This window comes from Amaranthus tricolor, chromosome 14 (genome assembly GCF_026212465.1).
Source record: "Amaranthus tricolor cultivar Red isolate AtriRed21 chromosome 14, ASM2621246v1, whole genome shotgun sequence".
Classification (NCBI taxonomy): Eukaryota; Viridiplantae; Streptophyta; class Magnoliopsida; order Caryophyllales; family Amaranthaceae; genus Amaranthus; species Amaranthus tricolor.
In genome coordinates, this window is record NC_080060.1 from 14,345,407 (window position 1) to 14,369,120 (window position 23,714).

The 23,714-nt window shown below is 33.8% G+C and overlaps 1 protein-coding gene across 1 annotated transcript; it reads right to left on the reverse strand.

The window, feature by feature from the left end:
• Window positions 1-2,778: 2,778 nt before the first annotated feature.
• On the reverse strand, window positions 2,779-6,354 carry LOC130799329 (pentatricopeptide repeat-containing protein At4g33990-like). The gene is made up of 3 exons (XM_057662431.1): window positions 6,284-6,354; window positions 5,430-5,494; window positions 2,779-4,319 (listed from the first exon to the last, which is right to left on the reverse strand). Exons 1-3 carry the CDS (start codon window positions 6,352-6,354, stop codon window positions 2,779-2,781), a joined length of 1,677 nt encoding a protein of 558 aa, XP_057518414.1.
• Window positions 6,355-23,714: the final 17,360 nt, after the last annotated feature.

A 23,714-nucleotide genomic window follows, 5' to 3' on the forward strand; every position in this document is an offset into this window, starting at 1 on the left:
TACATGTTAAACAACAAAGATATGAACTTGCAAATCAGTAAAATAAATATAATTACCTTGATTTCGTGGGTAATGTTATCTACAACGAAAAACAGAGAAACAAAATTAGTATACAAATAGTTGCCCTAATTTTCGAGTGTTTTCATGAATATCTTACAAAACTTAATTGCTTAACAAATTAAAAAGAGAAGAATACCTTAATGTCGTGGGTATTGAAGATGAACAAGACCAAATTTCGTGGGTTTATGAACCAAGAAGATGAAGAACAAGTTTGAAGAAACAGTCAATCCCTCAGTTTTTCGAGTTTTTTTCAATGGTGGGTTTGAAACAGGTTTTGAAGATGAAGAATTTATGGTTTTTAGAAGATGAAGATGAAGAATGAAACGTTGAATGGAAAAAAAGGTGGGTTTGCTTGAGAGAATACAACAGTAGCAGTAAGTATATTTGTGAAATGAAATGGCGGGTTTTAATTTTGTGAAAAGAATGAGTTTATTTGCTGCGGGCCCTTAGAATAACCGTAGCAATTGAGATTAAGCAAATTCCTGAAGCATTATTTGCTGCAGGCCTTACAATAACCGCAACAATTGATGAATATTTTTTTGCTATTTGGTGCGGGCCTATTGAAAGCCGCAGCAATTCATGTTATTTGCTGCGGGTTCCTGGATAACCGCAGCATTTGTTGAATTTATTTTTTTTAATTATTTTTCCTATTTATTGCTGCGTATATTAAAAACCGCAGCAAATGATTAGCAGCATATATGTTTTTTTCCATTAGTGGTTACGGTTGTAAAACGCTCAATGGTACGAGGGTACCATTGATAATAAAAAAACTTAGGGGTACCATTGATAAAGCACTAAAATTCAGGGGTTGCATTGATGATTTCCTAAATTATTTTTTTTCTGTTTTAAATTGAAAAATAAAAGAAAAAGGAAAAAAGTTAATGATTTTGGACAATTTTAGACGGAAAAATCTAGAAAAGATTACGGTTGTAAGATGCTCAATAAAACAAGGATATCATTAATAATCGAAAAAACTTGGGATATCATTGATAGAGTGTAAAAACATAAAGTTACCATTAATAATTTCCTTAACCACTTATGCAATATGGAAATGCAAGAACATAGCGATATGAGAAAATTTACAAGCCCCTCACACCGTTTGCTCTGGAAATTAAGGAAGAAATTTAGCTTCGCCTTAAGGTTCAGCACATTTCCTCATATCAGCAGCAACCAGAAATGGTAGTTGACTTCTGATCCTGATGCTATTCTTATAGCTGCCTCATTGAACTAATAGGCTGCTGATCCTAACTGAAGGTCCCGCTACCAACTCTCTTCAATTTGAAAGCTAACAGGTCTGCTGCTACAACATTCAGGTATGCGATGCTGCCGCACTGTTTTTAACCATTGGTGCTGTTGTCTGGTTATTGGAGTTGGTGTAAGCTATTGGTTTGTTCAATTGGTTTAGCTTTTGTTTGCAAATTGAAGAACACAATGGGGTTCAATGCTTCAGGCATCCAATGCTAGTAATGTTGTTTGTTTTTCTTGAAGTAGTATACCTATAGTGCTTCTTATTTTCGTTCATTGGGCTAGATTTTTGTCTACTAGTGGATGTATAGGCTTTTTGTTTGTATGGCTTCTTTCACAGTATGTGGCTTTTTTGGTAGCATGGTCCTTCTGTACTTCAATGCACATGAAAAGGGGGCGAGGAAACCCTTCATAGAAGATGGTTTGTCCATACTGATGCAATTTAGTTTGAGAAGGTTTCCTTTTCTTAGGTTGTATAGCCTTTTCTAATAATGAAAAATCTTTTGCCAAAAAAAAAATGATGTATTCAATAAAATAATTTTTTAGAAAAACAATATTAAATTTTTACGTAAAAAAGTCATGTTGTTTCAAGTTTGTTTCTAGATAGTTTCTTTGTAACAAACTTATTGTTTTAGTTAGTTATATAACTAACTAACTCTTAGGTTTCTAGGATTATCTTTAGGGTCCTTGCCTATATATAGGCTGCTGTGTACTCTTTGTTTAAATTGAATGAATATCTGTAATCTTTGTCTCAAGTATTTACAAATTATCTAATGCTCATACACTTGTGCAGAAACTTCAAACTACAGTAATTTCTCACAGTCAAGAAGCATACGTCTGTGCTTGTAACATATTACATTGATAAGTATCATGATTACTTCAATTATTTTTCATTAATTGTACTTCCATTATTTTGCTTACCTATAAATTTTTCTAGCCGAGCAATGCTCTTTTTTGCTTTGTTCTTTAGGTCCCACCAATCATCCCACACAATGATCACATTTGCATAGTCTTGTAAGTGATATTCATAAGAATGTTGATGATTTTATTCAAGGATTCTACATTAGTCTCTAACTCTCCTAATAAATTTTGTTAGTTCAATTAAATATAATATTACATTTAAAACTGAACATATTCCTCATGCTGAAATTTGTTCAAACAAAACGCCATAAAAAAGTTGTGATTTGTAGATACTACCAACTGTCTCACACGATGGTCACTTGTACATATCGCTCTTATATGTGATGTCGATTAAAAAGATTTTAGGATGAATATCTTTTAATTTCTCGAGCTCAGATTAAGGAAAATTCCCTACGGGAAAATTAATAATGAATTGTGCTAAAAAACAAAAAACTAGTGTTGGAACTTTTTAGCTTCAATTTGAAAGCTATCAAAATTTTTGATACAAATATGAGATTGGAAGGGAAAAAAATCTGGTTTCTAGACAATCTCATTGAGTAATTGGATTCCCTATTACTCATTCAATATGAATTGATCAGCATAAATTTGTTCATCCACCAACATCTCCAACTCATGTAATGTATCAAAGATTTGCTCCATGAGAGGATGAGATACATCTTCTGCACCAAATTTGTGGAGCGTAAAATCGATTTCGATTGCACTACATCCCACTAGCCTTTGAATCTTCTTGTCTCTCATCATTTTTCTTAATCTAGCAGCATCCTCAACCCGACCTGCATCTTCATACATCTTGATCAATATAAGATATCGCCCAGCATTTTCAGGGTCCAACTCGAACAGCTTTTTCGCAGCTATTTCTGCAATTTCAATATTATTATGTATCCTACAAGCACCGAACAAGGCACCGTAAGCATCCTTCTCCGCCTGTACAGGCATAGTCCTAACAATTTCGAGTGCTTTGTCTATTAGTCCTGCACGACTGTATAAATCAACTACACAAGCATAATGTAAGTGATTTCTTTTAACTCCGTATTTTTCCATCTTCTTGAACAGAGACAAACCTTCTGAAATCATCCCTGCGTGACTACACGCTGACAGTAAACACAAAAATATCATGTCATCTGGGCTTAATCCAGCATCAACAAGTTGGTAAAACAACTTGAGAGCCTCATCCGCATGGCCATGTGTTCCATACGCTTTAATCATCGTATTCCAAATCACAATGTTCTTATCAGGGACTCGATCGAATATCAATGTTGCAGTCTTTAATCGCCCAATATTCGCATACAGTGATATAAGACCGCTACCTAAGACAGCGTCGAGTTTCATACAGGATTTTACGATGCAGGAATGAATGCACAGCCCTTCTTTAACAGCTGACAGTTGAGCACAAGCCGGAAGAATACTCACCAATGTAGTTCTATCAGGTGAAACTGTTTCGACATTCAGAATTAGATGAAACAGTTTAAGAGCCTCACAAGGAAGATCATTAGCCACATAAACCGAGATCATTGAGTTCCAACTAACAATATCTTTTTGTGGCATTTCATCAAAAACCTTCCTAGATGAACTAACTTGTTGACATTTCCCATAGAAAGCTACAAGTGCATTACCCACAAATAGATCAGAAGCGTAGCCAGATTTTATTGTTTGCCCATGAATCGCCATACCCATATTAATTTCTTTTGCTCCACCACACGCTTTTAACATGAACGGAAATGTATATTCATCCAATGGAAAACCAGAAACCCGCATTTGAATAAAGGATCTCAATGCACTGTTTAAAGGCCCATACATTGAATACCCCTGTAAAAGCAAATTCCATAAGAAATTATCTCTTTCAAGCAATATATCGAACACCTTCTGTGCATCTTCCATACTTGAACTTGTAGATACATTAATGTATTTATCGATTAGTCTAGTAGCAACAAATATGTTTTGCTCGTAACCACCAATGATAATCTGGGCATGAATTTCTTTCAAAGTATTTCTAGTCCAACAGTTTTTCAGCAGATGAATGTAATCATGATGGTCTCTAATGTGCACATCACTCGCTAGCCAACTACTGAAAATCCTTGTAGGACTATAGTTTGCTTTAATATAAAAAACATAGTTTGTTCTACGAAATAATGCATTCATTTGGTTGTGTTTGGATCTGCTAAGATAACGTTTTAGATCATGAAATAAGTGGGTTGTTTACTACAGGTCTCATTTGGGTTTTTATTTGGTATTCTTTCTATTTTTGAAGGAAGTTATCCTGCAGAATAATGCATCAGATTCCTAATTTATGAGTGCGAGTATGTGATTATGAGGATTAGATCGGAGTGCGCATACTTCGACTTTCGCGAAAAGAATTGAACTTACTTCACCTAACTTCCAACTCGAGTTGAATTTTACATCCTTCGACTTTACTTTAACTAGAGTTCTACGTCTTTTGACAGAGTCAAATTAAGACTTTTTAATAAATTAAAATTTCTTTCCGTAAATCCCTAAAAATAATGTCATTTGAAAATCCTTATAATAGAACATTTAGAAATATATCTATACTAACTAGTGTAAGGTAACTTAGGTAGAAAGAAATCGAGATTGCATTGAATTAAGTAAAGCTTTTTGATTGGATGCTCCAAAAGCATAAACTAAATGTAATTGAAAGTTGATTTATTTGCTACCTTAGTAGTAAGGACTCCTACTACTCTCCCAGAAAAAATATCCTTATAATAGAACATTTAAGGATATATCTATACTAACTTTTGTCTGTGAAATACAAGTTGACCTTGACAAGTTTTCAATGATCGAGTTTGATGTCATTCTCGATATCGACTGAATCTCAGAATGTTATGCCACATTTTATTACTGACACTAAAGGATTGTGTTGTTGGGACCCATAAGAGGAGAATATCAAATTTTGGTGTGGTTGTGCAGAAAGAATTGAAATTATGTCAACTTTAAAAATGAGAAAAATGCAGCAGAAGAGCGCCACTCCATATCAAGTGTTGAAAACTCAATTATAAGAGTTAATAGATAAGGATTTCATTAGACGCAATGTCTCTCCATAAGCTACTTCTCTCGTATGAAAAGTAAAGGGGAGTATATGTTTATGTATTGATTATCATGATTTGAATAAGGTAAAAAAAAAAAAATATGTGTGTCGGAGGTCTGGAAATTTTTGGGTCTTACTGGTTATTGCAAGAGATTTGTGAAACCTTGCCTTTGACCAAACAAAATAGGAAGGACATCAAGTTCAAGTATTTCGAGGAATGTGAAAAATCTTTAAAAGCATTAAAAATAAAGCTTGAAAAATTATATAGTTTTCACGTTACCTCTTGAAGGTATATATAAGTTTAAAGTATATAATGCATCAAAGGATGGGTTAGGGGGTGTCTTAATACAACAGGGGAAAGTTATTGTTTGAAGTTATCATGCAAGGAATTATCCTACTCACAATCTCGAATTTGCTGTGGTTGTGTTTTTGCTAAAATATGAAGTCATTATATGCATGGTCGTGTAAGTTCTTTAATGATCATAAGAGTTTGAAATATATCTATATGGGTTATTGTGGAAAGGTCGACCATGATTGCTCGGTTTATACATATAAAAAAGCATGAATTGAGGACTTGGGAGAAGCTTATTTCAATGAGATTATTTGTTTACACGATGTTTCTAAGGATATTGCTTGGATCAAACTACTGATGGACACAATTCGGGTTGGCCGGTTCCGGCTCCACCTGGTTCTGGTTCCATTTGGATACTAATTTGAACGTTTTGGGTTCCTAGCGGTTCCAATACGGTTCCTTGATGGTTCATGAGGCGGTTCCGGTGGTTCCAACTCTCGGGTTGGGCTGGTTGGACCATCAGTTTCATTCTTATTTTTTCTTTAAATATAATATAAATATACTATAATAATGTAGACGTACCTTTGTTGATTACTTGATTACTAGCGAAATTCATTGATTGTCATTGTTATTAAAATATTTACTAAAAAGAAGGAAAAAAAACTAAATTAATAAAAAAAAATAAACATGGTTAATAAAAAAAGAGGGAGAAAATAGACTTGAACCTCATATCCCAAAGGAATACTAAGCTGCCAACATATCCCGAAGGAACAAAGCCCACATAGTTCTTTGTCATGCCTTTTATTTGTAGTTGTTGAAGGTTAATTGATCGATGTCTGATATTCATGATTCGATTCTTCTTCATCATCATCATCTTGTTGGCCCGATGCTTCTGCTACCTCCCCTCCAGATGATGATGCAGATGTATCCATCATTATCCATTGATCATCATCATTCTTGAGATTTTGTGTTCGGACCTCTGCTTGATCCTAATCTTTCTTGAAAACACATATTTGAATAGTATGTGGAGTAAGACAAGATCTTTTTTCATCCAGAACTCTTTTACCAGAACTAAAAGCAAACTCTGACACAATAGTGAAAGTAAGAATTGCAAGATTATTCTTTGCAATTCTGATAATACGGGGAATTTTATTAATTTTTCTTTCCATCATTCTAAAATATTAAAACTATCTTGTTCAATCTCAAAGTGATGTTTAAGATAATTATCTAGTTCTAAATATAAAGTGGAGGGTGAGGAAGAAGATGGCCCTACAAAACTATCATCTTGGCTTATTATGTTAGCTACTATTGGATTATAATAAGTGGGACGTACCGAGACACTAGAACACCTAAATGTATCGTGACTTAAGTTATATATACTAGAATAGTAATCATAAGTTCTGCTAAAAGCTTTTTGCAGTTTCCAACATAGTTATGTACATCACTATGTGGACGATTAAATGATCGGTAATAAAATTCTATTAATTTAGTAAGATTTTTCGTCTTAAAACACGAGTCTAAAATTATCGCGATTCCATAAATATGAGGAAAAACAATAAAATATGTCTTCCATTTATCCACTACATATGCAAGAATCCACTTTAAAAAATTATTAGTATCATCATGCGAATGGTTAAGTAGATGGTAAAAAATAGTAATGAAAGAATTGACTTAGTTCGTAAACATATGAAAAAATCTTAGTTGCGTGGTCATACGCTTCTAATATTTTCTGTACGCCTATAGCTAATTCCTATGTTCCATCACTTATACGGCTATCCATGCACTCACTATACAGTTGTGTTATAACAGGACAATATAAAATAGTCACTTTAGTAGATCATGGGTCGAGCCCCAACGTATCGGGGTTTCTAATGACCAATATACTTTTTTATGTCCATAATGGTCTTAATTATTTTATACCTACTTGGCATGATAAGTTAATAATATGAGCACAACAACGTATGTGCATTAATCTACCACCAAGTATAAAATTGAAACTTGGTTCGTTATACAAAAGTTCAATGTATGTAATATTGGCAGTTGCGTTATCCGAGAACAACAAAATATTTTATCTAACAAGTTTCATTCTTTACATATCTATATTAATCTATATTTTATGCTATTACCAGTATGTTTTTTGGGCATTAACTTAAAACCAATTATTCTTTTTTAAACTAACTAGTAATGACCTATCTAATGTGCAATTACACACAAATAAGGTTTTGAATGTGGAGGAGCAGACTAAATATCGGTTGTTATGCTAACCTTACCATTAAAAGATTATTTCTACTGATCCATAATGCTTTAGTTGATATAATTTTATTGTGCACCGTTTAAGAGTGCTCCTAGAGATCAAACTATATTGTGTTGCAAAGTTTTTCTAGTGTAATATTCACAAGCCTTACTTTCACCATGGTTAAATGGCTACTCATAGGAATTTATTCATCAATGATTTCATTACGATTATATTTAGCTGGCATACCTCCGCCGGGGATTTCCATTGTCCACTATCGGCTTCCAGTTTTGGTTCCGCTGCCGCTTGTTGCATTAGTTTCTTTTGTGACCATGCTTCTTTGCTAAATGTTTGTTCAAAGATCTCGTACCACCACCTAACACGTATTCACAAAGCTCAACAAATGAATTTTTAATACATTCTTAATTTAGAAAATATAAATATCATTTATCAAAACTTATAAAGTATTTACCTTTGCTGAAATTGCATGAAACTAATGGTTTTACCCCTTGACTTTCACAATTTGACTAGTGCATAAGAAAACATCCGGATTGTTGGTTGGTTGCTTTGATAAATATGACTATACATGTAAAACAACTCTATCCTTATGAGGTGGCATTTTCTAAAAAGGTTATCTTACTGGTTTCTCTTCATCTAAATTTAAACATAAAGAGATACTCAAATACCACAATATATAAATAAATAATAATTTAAAATTTAATTAATTTGAAGAATAAAATTATAAAACTAACCGACACTTTGAAAATTGACTTGTTTACCACGAGCTTGTTATTGTTATTGTTGTTGTTGTTGTTGTTGTTGTAATTCTTGTGATCTCGTTGATGATTTTCGAGATCTAATTATACCAATAGGGTTCGTTGGTTCCTCTTCTTCTTCTTCAATTTTTGTTTCATTTTCCATTTCTTCTGCATAATCGTCTAATTCTTGGTGGTATTCTTTCTTGATAAGTTGGATCACAATTACTAACTGAAGATGTTGTTGACAATGACGGAGTTGAAGTGACCTTTCTTTTGGAGCTAGAACCTCCCGATGATTTTGCCACTTTAGTAACTTTGTGAAACACTCCCATAATCAGGTCAAATTTTAAATAGGATTTTTATGGGAAAACATAAACTAAAACCTAATCATGATAGCGTTACTGCCACATCTATTTCTGATAAGAAATAAATATAAGGCTAAACAACTATAAAATAATTTTATATAATTAAACATTAAACAATTCTTACAACTGAAAGTGAAATTTTAATACATGACTACTAACAAAAACTAATTATCTAGGTGAACCGCACGCCACGAACCCCACATGATCAATAACCTGTAAAAATAAAAATGCAAGAAAGACAAGGGAAAAACTCCCAGAATAAGAAAATTGAGTAATTTTTCCAACTTTATCCCATAAAACAGTTAAGTTTGAAAATAATTTAGGAAAATAAAATATAATCGAGTTGAAAATAATTTTAAAACATAATATATAACTGACTTAAAAAAAATCAATTTGTGGAAACAATATAATATCACATCAACCAATTAATTAATTTGATAGTTAATGATGACAAACACATATATCTAATTATTAATTTGAGGGAACAAGAATGCCAGTTGACCAAGCCTTTACCCCAATACCTACTCATCAAGAGGTCGCCACCCAAAATAATTCAAGGCCAGTAGAGTAGTCTTAGGTAACCTTAGAGTGCATACACCTTCTACTTTGATCACAACAAATAGAAGGAAGACTAAACATCGTATCAAGTATGAGAAATAAAAATATATGTCGGCAGCTATACTAACCAAACAGGGCAACGTGTTCATCACCCTTATACTTGGATCTTAACAAATATAAGAGTTTTATTTCCCTCTTGTTTCAATCTACGTGATTTAATATATTTTAATAATTAGTGGTGATCACACAAACATATATTATATAATTTATTTATGATCATTCATTTTCTCAATTAAAAATATATCTCAAGAATATCGAATTGAAATTTCATTTGCCAAATCACGATTTTAACATCACTTGGTGGCAACAGGAATCAAAATTATAAATAATTCTCTTTCAAATTTAACCGCATTTAAAAATAATCATTATTGAAATAATATTATAAATTTCACCAAAATAAAAAAATTATAGATTAAAATTTGACAAAATAGTATTAAATATCATTTGAGAATTTAACATACAAAGTATAATATCATACGAAATCCCACATCACTTTTAAACACATTAATTATCACTTAGTACATAAACACTAACGGCTAACAGGATAATCTAATTGAAAGGGCATTGAGAATTACCTTGTGAAATGAGTTTATAATATATTTACGCTCTTATCAACCTTCCCTTACGAATCTGACGTCTAAAGTATAATAGTTGTTTGTAATTTGTACATAGAAAAGGGCTAAAGATTGAAAAATACTATAAAGGAGAAAAAGAAATATATAATAATACATGTAAAGAAAGCCAAATGATTGATGAAAGAAAAAGAATACCAAGAAGAAGAAAGAAAATTGAAAGTAATGAATGAGTTAAAGAGTAAAATGGTTTAATTTATAGTTGTAAAATGTGATAGTTAATAGAATTACATGGGAAGAGGGTAAAGAAGTGGAGAAATCAGAAAGTTTTATTAGGAAGTGGGGGATGAAAGTTTTGAAATTTTCTTGAGAGTAAACATATATTGGGTTTCTAAGTTTAATTTAATTTTTTTTTTTGTAAATTTTAGTTTTTACTAATTTATCTTATTTTATTTATTTATTTATTTTAAACTTAATTTTCTTTTTTTAATAAAAAATTGTGTTACTTAGTTTTTTTTAACAAATTTATTTTTTTTAATTTAATTTTCTAGACTGTACATTATTAGTTATTTATTTTTCAATTTTTAATTTTATTTAATTTTATTATTTTTTTAAAAATATTTTGGACATTACACTTTTTTAGATGATTTTTTCAAAAAATGAAGACATGATAATATTCAAATAGTAATATGATTAAGAAATAATTAAAAACTAATTATGTAATTAAGAAATTATTAAAGACTAATTATGTAATGAAGAGAATAATTGCGTAATTAAGTAATTAAGTAGAGAGAGATTCGGAGATGAGAAGAATTGTGAATGAAAATGATTGAAAGTGTCCGTATTTATAAAACAATTCTGAATGGCTAGTTAACGGCTAATTTGTTGGACCCGTTCCAAAGAACCGTTGGGTTGGGTGAACCGGTTCAGTCTTGTTCATGGTTTCGGGGCGATTCCTTGGAACAGTGGTCCGAGTGAATCGGTCCGGGGTTCTTTGATCTGGTTCTGGCGGCTTTTTCCGACGGTTTCACGGTTTTGTGGTTCAGGCCAGTTTGGAACCTATCGTGGACGATTCCGATTCTGGGATGGTTTTCAAAAGAAAACTACTCACTAATTAGATTCATGAAAACAATTAACTTTAATAACAAACATAAACAATAATAAAAAATATAATTAAGAGATTGAAGAGCAATGATACTTTGATAATTGAAGTTTTAATGGAGAAAGAAGAATAAAAACCATAAATTGCAAATAAGAAATTTCAATAGAGAAAACAAAGTTTAACAATGATGAAAGATGGAAATTACATAAAGATAAAAACACGAATTTAATTTAAAGATTAAAGCATAATTAACAAAAGGATAAAAAGGATTAGGGTTCTAAACTATGATAAACGATAACCTGTTAAGGAAATTTTGGAGATTTTAGGCAAATATCAATTTGTTTCCTTTTCCTAAGAGATTTACCATATATTTAGGCCTTAATTGTTATCATAATATCTTGATTGTAATCTAGAATATTTTCTTGTAACCTATATTAATCAAACTATGAAGCAATGGAAAGCAAAGACAATTAAACCGAAAATCAATTCTAATATGGTATCAGTCGCTCAGGATTTTACGATTCATATTAAAAAAAAAAAAAAAAAAGAGAAACAGAAGAAGAAGAAGAGAAACCCAGAACACGACCTACCATGGCTGGAAATCAGCCACCATCACCACCGCCTCCACCAAAAATTGATTCTTTTTCTCCGTATTATCTTGGCCCTCATGATCGGCCCGGTGATTTCATCACTCCGACTCGACTCCGTGGAGACAATTATGATGAATGGGCTAACGATGTTCAAATGGCTTTACAAGCAAGACGGAAATTTGTCTTCTTGAATGGCCAAATTACTTCACCCACATCTCCTTGTACACAAGATGATTGGGATACTCTTCAAGCAATGCTTATTTCGTGGCTCATGAACACCATCGATCCCGAAATCAAAACCACACTTTCTAGATACAAAGATGCCAAAAGGCTCTGGGATACTCTTAAATCCCGTTTTTCCACTGTTAATGGACCTCGAATTCAGCAGCTTAAATCATCAATTGCTCGTTGTGAGCAAACGAAAACCATGTCAATTGCACAATACTTTGGGAAATTAACATCTTTGTGGGAAGAATTGAATAATTATGAACCCCTAATTACCTGTTCTTGCTGCGTTTCTTGTACGGCAGGCGAGGAGCATGCGAAAAGAAGAGACAATACAAGACTCCATCAATTTTTAATGGGCTTATATCCCGACAATTTCTCACAAATTCGAGCAAACATATTGTCTCAAGATCCCCTTCCCTCTCTAGATCGTGCGTATCAATTACTTGTTCAAGATGAACGGGTTCGACTCACGCGGTCTCTACCGGAGGACAAGCCTCTTGATGCTGTTGGTTTTGCCGTTCGTGCGCCACCAGGAAGGGCCAAATCTAAGCAGCCGATATGGGCCGCAGGTACAGCCGGTGTAACCTCAGATCCACGAGACAAACAGGACAAATCAATGCTATTTTGCTCACATTGTAGGAAAACGGGTCATGAACGATCCGGATGTTTTGAATTGAATGGTTACCCAGAATGGTGGCCACCGGGATCTTCAAAGCTGCAGCCCAGAAATTCAGGTAATGCTGGTCGTGGTAAACTGCCTCAAAATGCAGGCAAGGGTCGTGGTGGCTCCGCCATGGCTCACGCTCTCAGCAGCAGCAGCCATATCACCTCTTCTCTTCCCTCTTCTCTTCCTTCAACTAATGAACAGGTTGGGCATGTTTTCTCACCAGAACAATGGAAGATACTTGCTTCATTCATTGGTAATAATAATATATCTGATGACAGATTAACGGGTGAGTTTGGTTGCAATTTATGGATTATTGATACGAGAGCTTCCCGACATGTTACTTGTACCGATTCGTGGTTGTTTGATGTTCATAATGTCACTTGCTCGGTGGGTCTTCCTAATGGAAAATCTGTGGTCGCAACAAAGGAAGGATTCGTCTGTTTATCTGAAAATTTAATTCTTAAACATGTGCTTTTTGTTCCGGAATTATGCTGCAATTTAATTTCGGTCTCGCAAATTATTGATGATTTAAAATGTACTGTACAATTTACTCCTACTAATTGTGTTATACAGGACCAATTGAGGGAGCGGATTGGGACGAGCATTAGGAGGAATGGACTTTTCTACTTTGAGGGAACTAATCAGGCTCAACAAATCTTGGTGAATGCGGTATCATCTACTTTGGATTTATGGCACAAAAGGATGGGTCACCCCTCTGAAAATGTAGTGAAGCTTCTTCCCACTGTTTCTAGTAGTAAGGGTAGTTTAAATAAAGTTTGTGATGTTTGTTTCCGTGCAAAACACTCTAGGGACAAATTCATTTTGAGTGACAATAAAGCCTCCAGAATATTTGAAAAAGTTCATTGTGATTTATGGGGTCCATATCGACACCCATCTTCCTATGATGCAAGATATTTTTTGACTATTGTTGATGACTTCTCCAGAGCCATTTGGTTTTATTTGATGATTGATAAAACAGAAGTATTTAGTATGTTTATGTCCTTTGTGGCCATGATAAATAGACAATTTTCTCAAAACATTAAAGTGGTTCAAACTGACAATGGAACGGAATTTAATTGTTTGCTGGATTACTTTAATGATAATGGGATTTTATTCCAAACTTCTTGTGTTGGGACACCACAACAGAATGGTCGGGTTGAACGAAAACATAAACATATTTTAAATGTTGCACGGGCTTTACGGTTTCAAGCAAACTTACCTATTTATTTTTGGGGGGAGAGTGTTTTAACTGCTGCACATCTCATTAATCGAACACCTACACCTTTACTCCAAAATAAATCACCCTTTGCAATCCTTTTTGATAAATTACCTTCTTATTATACAATTCGTACTTTTGGGTGTCACTGTTTTGCCCACAACCAAAAGACAAAGGGGGATAAGTTTGCTAGTCGTAGTCGAAAGTGTGTTTTCATGGGTTATCCATTTGGTCAAAAAGGGTGAAAATTATTTGATCTGGATTCTAAGCAATTTTTTGTCTCTCGAGATGTGAAATTTTTTGAGGATGTCTTCCCTTTTCTTGATCCGGACACTACACATATCATTCCCGAACACATTGTTCCACTCCATAATTATGTGGATTTTGATTTTGCTGATTGCACTTCTGAATGTATACCCTCTTCTAGCCCAACTCTTTCACAGCCCAATTCCACAAATGACCCTCCTCTCACGCCCAACTCACAAATCCAACCTCAACAACATTCAATTCCACAATCAAACCTAAGCCCAACTACCATGCAGCCCACAATTCAGCCCGAAACACAACTCAGCCCAATTCCTCAGCAGCCTCTGCCCATAGATCAGCCCACTGCATCAGATCAGCCCAACCGAAATGAAATTGGGCCTGCTGTCCCAAATCAGCCCACAGATCAGTCCACCTCTTCACAAATAGCTCAGTCCCACGAAATGACCTTGGGCCGCGGTCTCAGACACAAGTTTCCAAATGTTCGACATAAGGATTATGTGACCCATACTATTGTACAGAAAAGTCCATCTCCTTCATCTGTCCCGTCCAATGGGCATCCTTCAGGTACTCCCTATCCTATAGCACATTACGTAAATTGTAACAGTTATTCTTTGCGTTATCGGAATTTTCTTGCAGCTATAATTTCAGGCAAAGAACCACGATCGTTTAAGGAGGCCATGAAAGATGAAGGATGGAGACGCTCAATGCAGGATGAAATACAGGCTTTAGAGAAGAATGGCACATGGACTATGGAGGATCTCCCTCCGGGTAAGAAGGCTCTTGGTAGTCAATGGGTGTATCGTATCAAATATAAATCCGATGGGAGTATTGAACGTCTTAAATCTCGCCTTGTTGTTTTCGGTAATCATCAAACCGAAGGAATGGACTACAATGAAACTTTTGCTCCAGTTGCTAAAATGGTAACTGTTCGGGCCTTTCTTGCTATTGCTGCTTCTAAAAACTAGGAGTTGCATCAGATGGATGTTCATAATGCCTTCCTTCATGGCGATCTTGATGAAGAAGTATACATGAAGCTTCCACCCGGTTTTACCTCATCATCCCCTACCCAGGTATGTCGTCTACGGAAGTCTTTATATGGGTTAAAACAAGCTCCTCGGTGTTGGTTTGCAAAGTTAGTATCTGCATTGAAAGATTACGGGTTCCTTCAGTCTTACTCGGATTATTCCTTATTTACTTACTCCCGTGGTTCCATTCAAATAAATGTTCTTGTTTATGTTGATGTTCTGATTTTATCTGCGAATGATTCTATAGCCCTGCAAACCTTTAAAGCTTATCTGTCAGACTGTTTTCATTTGAAGGATCTTGGGAGTCTGAAATATTTTTTGGGTATTGAAGTAGCTCGCAGCGCTACGGGTATCTTTCTTTGTCAAAGAAAGTATACTCTCGATATTTTGTCTGAAACTGGATTGTTAGGCTCTAAGCCTATCGGGACCCCGATTGAACAAAACCATAAACTTGGTTTAGCTACAGGTGATTTTATGTCTGATCCTGAATCCTATAGACGGCTTGTTGGTAGATTGATCTATTTAGCAGTTACTAGACTAGATCTCGCTTACTCAGTACATATCTTGTCTCAATTTATGCATCAACCTCGCGCTGAACATTGGGAGGCGACCTTACGTGTGGTACGCTACTTGAAGGGTACTCCAGGCCAAGGAATTTTATTGAGATCAGACAGTGATCTTCACTTGCAGGGCTGGTGTGACTCTGATTGGGCAGCCTTTCCTCTTACTCGCCGATCTTTAACAGGCTGGTTGGTTTTTCTTGGTCATTCACCTATTTCATGGAAGACTAAGAAGCAAAATACTGTCTCTCGTAGTTCTGCGGAAGCCGAATATCGATCCATGGCTGCTATAACTTGTGAATTAAAATGGTTGAAAGGTCTATTGCTTAGTTTGGGCGTCCAACACCCCAAAGCCATCAAATTGTTCTGTGACAGTCAGTCTGCTTTACATATTGCTCGAAATCCAGTTTTTCACGAAAGGACGAAACATATTGAAGTCGATTGTCACTTTGTTCGTGATGCAGTATCTACAGGTTTGATCGATCCTTCCTATGTTCCCACACATACACAGCTCGCTGATGTCTTCACAAAAGCGCTTGGCAAGTCACAGTTTGATGTTTTATTATCCAAGTTGGACATCTTTTCTCCGGATGCTCCACCTTGAGGGAGGGTGTTAAGGAAATTTTGGAGATTTTAGGCAAATATCAATTTGTTTCCTTTTCCTAAGAGATTTACCATATATTTAGGCCTTAATTGTTATCATAATATCTTGATTGTAATCTAGAATATTTTCTTGTAACCTATATTAATCAAACTATGAAGCAATGGAAAGCAAAGACAATTAAACCGAAAATCAATTCTAATATAACCTCTTAAAAAAAACTAAAAAAAATAGTATATATATGATAGGAATTACAAGTCGAACGAAGAAAACGGAGGAGCAGCAGTTACAGCCAGTCTCGCAGGAAGCTGGCCCAGTGTCACTCGAATCTGGTCAGTCTCGACCGAAACTACTGTTGCTGTTGTCTCACCCAAGTCATCCATCAGCAAGTTTTAGAACATGCATTACACACAGCTTCGACCAAAGCTATGACAATTTCTCCCAAGACTTGTGCATGAAACCTCCTTATTACTGGATATCTCATTAAATGACCTTCAAACTTCCCGTAACTTTGATGAAAGCCATCATGGTCTACGGAATGGAGTGCGAGCATGCAATGATGTATAAATGAAGCTTGATAGACTTGGTAGAGAACCAAAATGGTTAGAAACATGCTTGAATACACTCAAACATCATCATTAAAGTGCAAAAGGCATATAATGACAATTGAACTCAAATGAGCAAATCACGACCATATTCAACCTCAAAACGCTAACCAAAAATCTTGATAAACTACAAAGAAGGGCAATAAGTATAAAATAATACACTTATAAAAAATTAACCTTTTTCATTTTCATCTTAATATTGTAATAATGTTTATAGTTTCCACATATCTTTCACTAACTTTATTTTAACATTTTTATTTTTTTTTTATGATATCCTTATGTTTCTCACTAACGTTGTAAAAACTTTTTTTTAGTTGTAGTCCCCATATTTTTTTCATTAAATTTCTATTAAAAATAAAATAATATAGTTATTACATGTAATATTCTATTTTCTAATTCCCTTGGACATTTCTTGTGGTAACTTCATTAAGGAATGAAAGGAGTATTTTTAAGGAATAAAATGAGTATTTTTTTATTAAAAAATTTTGTTTAGATTGTTGAATTTACTAATATGTACAATTCTCAAATATAACTAAGGTTCATAATTAATTTATTGTTTATTAATTTGTACTTTTGAATATCCAACCACATCCCAAAATGATTTGTTTTCAAACTTTTAAAAAATAAGCATTTATAAAAGAAAGGAAAAATTACCTAGAATAAGCTACTCTTCTCATGATTTTCCTGTAATAATCTCACCTATTAATTAACTATAAATAATCTCAACTTTAGAGATTATTTTCCTACGGTAAACTTAGGTAACCCGATGACCTACTATAGTAGGTAATTCACCAAAAAAGTACACTAAAATTAATGTAAAATTAGAAAAAAAATTAAAATTAACATCAAAAATTCTGAATAACATAAAAATCAAAATTTTTTTTCAACATTTTATTTTAATTTTTTTTTAAAAAAAATTAAACTTACGATACAAAATTATTAGGTTACTAGGTTTACTCTAGGAAAATACCCTCTAAAGTTGGGCTTATTCATGATTAATTAATAGGTTGAATTATTGTAGGAAAATCATGAAAAGATTGGCTTATTTTAGGAAATTTTTCCTAAAACAAAAATGCGAAGTGAGGTTAAAGATTTATATGTATAAAAAGGGAATTTTATTTTAAAAAAAAGTCAAAAAAATAAATAAAAATTTAAAAATCGGATCGAAACTGAATCATGATTTTCACTATTGAAAAAGCTAGAAAATCGAATTTTCGGATCCAAATTGATTCGGTATCCAATTATAAACACCCCTATCCAAATTTATATTAATTTGAAACCTAGATGCGATTTATAGTTCAATTTAGACTTAATAGAATCCTAAATGCATTAGACTTAATGGGTATAAACTTAAGCTCAAAATTTTCAATTTGTATTAGTCTACATCTACTTAAAATTAATAAGTCTAGGATTGGATCTAGTTGATGTCGACCCATAATCACCCAAACTGAGATGAATTAAATTTTCCTTTTTATGCTATACGATAATCATCACTTATTTATCAATATAGTTTTATTAATAGAGTTGCTTTCAGATCCAATTCAATTCAAATTAGTTCCGTATGAATTTGAGCTAATTATTGAAAATTTTGTTTGATATAATAAGTTTGGTTGTCTTATAATACATATGTGAGCAAGAAAAAGGACCCCAACATATTTCAACATCAATTCTGCGCATTAAATTTCAGTTTTATAACTTTAACTAACACTGAAAGTCTGAAACAATGAAGGATGAACCAAGGTCATAACTTTAACTAATGAGGTAAGAGCGGATGAAATGATATACTTTAGACGCATAAACCAACTTTTCAATCTACATTTGTCAATTTGTGCATAAAGTCTTCACATACTACTATTCAATATTGCGGAATGCTTTTGTATGAATTGTTCATTTGAGACAGGTATTTAATATAAATATCTCTCATTAAGATAAAATTTTTATTTGTTATCTTAATTGATTTTGAAGTCTAGGGATTATATTACAAAACTGAAAAGTTACTTGTCTTGCATGAAAAGTTTTAAGAATTGTTTGTTTGCTTTGTAAATGAGAATGTATTAGATAATACTCTTCAAGGTTTAGAATTATAAAGTGATCTGATAATTGATGTTTTATTCTTATTTTTTAATGATATCACTTACTTTTATGGACAAATTTAAGATTGTACATAAAATTTAATAAATTATTTTTATTACATTACAAAAAAACATTTAATTTTGGCAACGTCCAAAAGGCGACGACAACATGGTCATCCACCCGTTGCCTGACTATATTTTTTTTTCTTTTCAACAAGAGTTGGTGACAACTCAACGATGGTCGTATGTCAGTCGTTTGCATTTACTTTTGTTTATTTATTTATTTATGTTTTCTACAAAAGGGCGACGATAAGGTTTTGTCGTCAACTCGTCGCCCACAACAAATAATTTATGAGAAGAAAAAATCGAAATTTTAGTTTTAGATTTATGAGACGTTTGGAAGAGATTTTGGATTTTTCTCGGAAAAATAGTTTGACTTTTGAGATAATATGTCCTCATAATAAGTGAAAAAATTGTTTTAAAGGGAGGAACCAGATGAATAAGAGGACATATATTCAGAAAGGTTTTTATTGAAAATTACTATGAGTGGAACTATCATTATTACTAAGAGCTAGGATTAACTTCGGATGTTAGAGGGGTATGGGAAATATTGTCGAACGATCCAAATCCTTACTCACAGATAGCGTATGATGAAACTGCTAGTGCTTTCCCAAACACTTACCATCAGTTTCTTCCCCATAGTCTTATATTTTGTATCGGTAGATGATAAACCACCGGTACACGTGCCATTAACCAAAGTTGTAACAATCACAGTAAGTTGTAACAAACCACCGAAGTTGTAGTTTTTTCTAAACAAAGTATAATTACTATTCGATTAAAGTTCTTGACTTGAATTTTGGATGGAAATAAAGAAATGAGCTAGAAAAGTAGATTATTGTAGGGAGAGAAAGTAAATACTTCCTCCGTTCTCTAATATTCTTTCCATTTGGAATATTCCATCTTAAGGAGATATCAATTTAATTAATGTTTTTGACACATATTTAAAAGATAAAATACGTCCATGTGAGATCTCGTTGGATTCATCTTAATGTATACTTTTGATTATGTATAGATATTAAGATTTAAAATTTGTATTGAAAACTGTGCAAAAAGTAAATGGGAAGAACAAAAAGAAACAGAGGGAGTAGTGTATTTATGAGTTTTAATATATTAATATTAGGAAAATTTCAGGTGGTAACCTTGAGGTTTTGGGTTTTCCACGTGGTAACCAAAACTTTTAAAAATCCATGTGGTAACCCTAAGGTTTACCAATTTCAATTTCAACCCTTTCCCCCAAAACATAAACCTTAACTCTATCATCTTTGGATTTGGGGGAAAAATATGATTTGGATGCAAAATGGTAGAGTTAGGGTTAATATTTTGAGGGAAAAGATTGAAACTGATGGCATTTGAAATAGTGAGTCATATAAATAGGCGTACAATAGCCTTAAAGCTTCAAAATTAACGTTTGCTAACGTTTAATGTGCAAAAAGGTCACGGTGGAACAAGTCGGTAAACCTTAGAATTACCGCGTGGATTTTTTAAAAATTATGGTTATCAAATGGAAAACCCAAAACCTCATGGTTACCACGTGGAATTTCCCTTAATATTATAAAAAAATTAATTAAGAAAGTAAGTATGATAAATATTATAAATTAACCTAACTCTTTTATTTGTGCCATTCCTATTCCTTCAAAAGAAAAACCCATATTTTCCTTTTACTTGTGAAAGTAGAGATTAGTAGTTATCCTCAATTGTTACGTTTTGCGATAATAAAAGGTACAAGAAGGTTGTTTGTTTTTCATAACCGCTAATCAATTCTTGCCGCAGCCAACATGTTAATTGCTTTTCATTACAATGCACGATGGAGATGACATAGCCCTTGATTTCCAATGAATGATGCCAAGATTTGTTAGTTGTTGTTGCCCACTTTTAATGAATAGTGTAAAATAAGGTAAACATCTTATACCCATTGTATGAAAATATTACACATAGTGTTGAGATTAATGGTGTGACTTGAGTGCACAATTAATATGTGCATTTATGTGTGACTCATGTGATGGAATTTTATGGATGACATGAATGGGTGTATTAAGTTATGACTTGATGTTTGTGATCTATGACGGTGAATCGGTGATTAAAGTATGAATTAATAAAGGTAATGAAATATGAGTTAATCATGGGAGTTATGGGCTTAATGAAGAAGTGTGAAGGTTTGATTGAAGATGGTCAAGTATGTTTAGTCGAGCAAAACTGTCAGAATACTCTTTGAAGGCCGCTCGACCGAGCGAGCTCCTGGGTGGGTCAAGCGAACAAACAGAATACTTCTAGTAGCTTCTTGTAGCCAGCTCGACCAAGTTGCTCGACCGAGCGAGCCTCTAATTTGGTTGAGCGAACCTTCTGATGCCTACTTAGATGTTGCTTTGACTCTTCATGTCCTTAGAGCTGTTTCAATGTTATTAATTCATAGCTTTAATGTATTGAATGTTGATTAGTGTGATCTCCCATATAAATTGAGAGCTCATTTGTTCATTCAAACACATCAAAGACAAACCCCTAAGCCTAAACACATCGCCTTTGCATTCTCTTACATCATTTGTAATACTTTATTGTAAGAGTTGTATTTCCAATTGTGATAATATAAGCAAGTAACTACACACCACGGAGGACGTAGCCATCATTGGGTGAACCTTTTTAAATCTTTGTATTCTTTTACATTGTTTTATTTCCTTTAAACAATGTCATAGTCATTGAAATTATATCGGCTCATCAAAGTAACTTCGTGCCTTTCGATCTTGGTAAATTAGAGGATAAGTTTCATACTTAGACTCTAATCAAGCAATTATTTCAATTGGTATCAGAGCCAAGTCGTTGTTACGGTGATTAAGAAGTCGTTGTTGGTGAAACATGTCCACAATGATGCTTGACATAGTAAAGTTTGATAGGAGTGTGAACTTTGGCTTATGTTAAGTCAAAATGAAGGTAAGTTTGATTCAAAATGGTGTGCAAAAGGCCATTGAAGGTGTGGATAAAATGCCGGAAGGAATATTCGGGGCAAGATGGGAAGAGATTGATTCAAAGGCACTATCGACAATCCAACTTTGTCTTTCCAATGATGTAACGGTCCGGTTTAAGTGACCCGGAAATCCATATGAAAATACAAATTCCGATTCACTTTTTGGACTCCAGAGAAGACTTTTCTCTAGGACCGTCAACGTTCCTTCGATAAAGAAATATAGATAAACAGAAAACAAAACCAATGTGAAAGGTAATAAGTCAGCGGAAGCTCTAACGTACAACTCGAGAGCCTAGAGGCCTCTAAACAAACTAATCGAAATAGCGGAAGCGAAAAGAAAACTATCTCTTTTGTTACATTAATTCAGTGTTTCTTTCTACTCATAATCTAATACCAAAGGTAAAACATAGTCTTGATTATTACGGTTTCTACGTCGAGATCGCACACCCGACCCCACCTACAATCAACCTACCAGTCGTCGTAAGACAACACCAGTAGGTTCCAATGAAACAACCAATACACGTCAGAGACTTCATACAAATATCAATCAGGTTGAATACAAGCAGAAAGTTCATCCTAGCATGCATAGGCTCTACACATTTTTATTAATTAATCTCAACTTGTAACGTTGCCCGTCCTGTTCGGGTCGTTCAAGTATAAACCATTCATTATTACGTAATTTCAAACTTGTAACGTTGCCCGTCCTGTTCGGGTCGTTCATGTATAAAACCAATCCATTTGGTGGAATACACTTGGGAGAGCTAATCCCAAGGCAACCATCGACCTAAGACGTTGCCCGTCCTGTTTGGGTCGCCAAAGGCTAAAGTATGCATACCCCCATGGTGACCGTAATGATCCAAACCAATACATTAACTCTTTTGGGTAACATAACCAAACGTCAACCCCTTTGGGTGACAAACACATAAATTCACAATTTTCAATTAATTATTTCATATTATTTGAGAAGTCTAATCCTTATGTGACTTACAATGCCTTAATTAGAAATGAAACAACACTACTTGCACAACCACATAAACAGTATGGTCTAAGCGTGTACCTTTACGTGCTGCAAATAATATTGCTCAAGCACAACCGAAATTTCGCCCTCTTATAAATCGAGGTCCTAAATAACACACACAAAACGACCGCGTATTAGAACGTGTTTACACATTTAATCCACTCCATACTCTAAAATATCACTAAGACTTGATAACTTTTAATTGTTTACATCCAAATCCCAATAGTTCCAAATTACAAATTCTGACCAGAAACTTTAAGGGCCATTTCGGACAGATTAGAAAATTCAAATGAAAAATCCGACTTCGCCATTGCGTTCGGAACGCGTCATTTACCTTGGGTACCAAATTTCATAATTTCTAACATCCATTTACTATTTTTAATTATTTTAAGCGTTTAACGAGTTTTTGACGCAACGGTGCTTAAAACAACGGAAAACGACTAACGTTTCCGAGTCGGTACCTCTAACGAGGCGGAACAGCTGCTGCCGCCTACATTTATATATTATTATTATTATCATTATTATTTTATTCATTATTATTATTAGTTTATATATACATTATCAACCCTTTTTAAATCTCATGACCAAAATAACTCTTGCAAGGTCACATTCACAAAATCCTTCAAGAGACTTGAAATTTCAT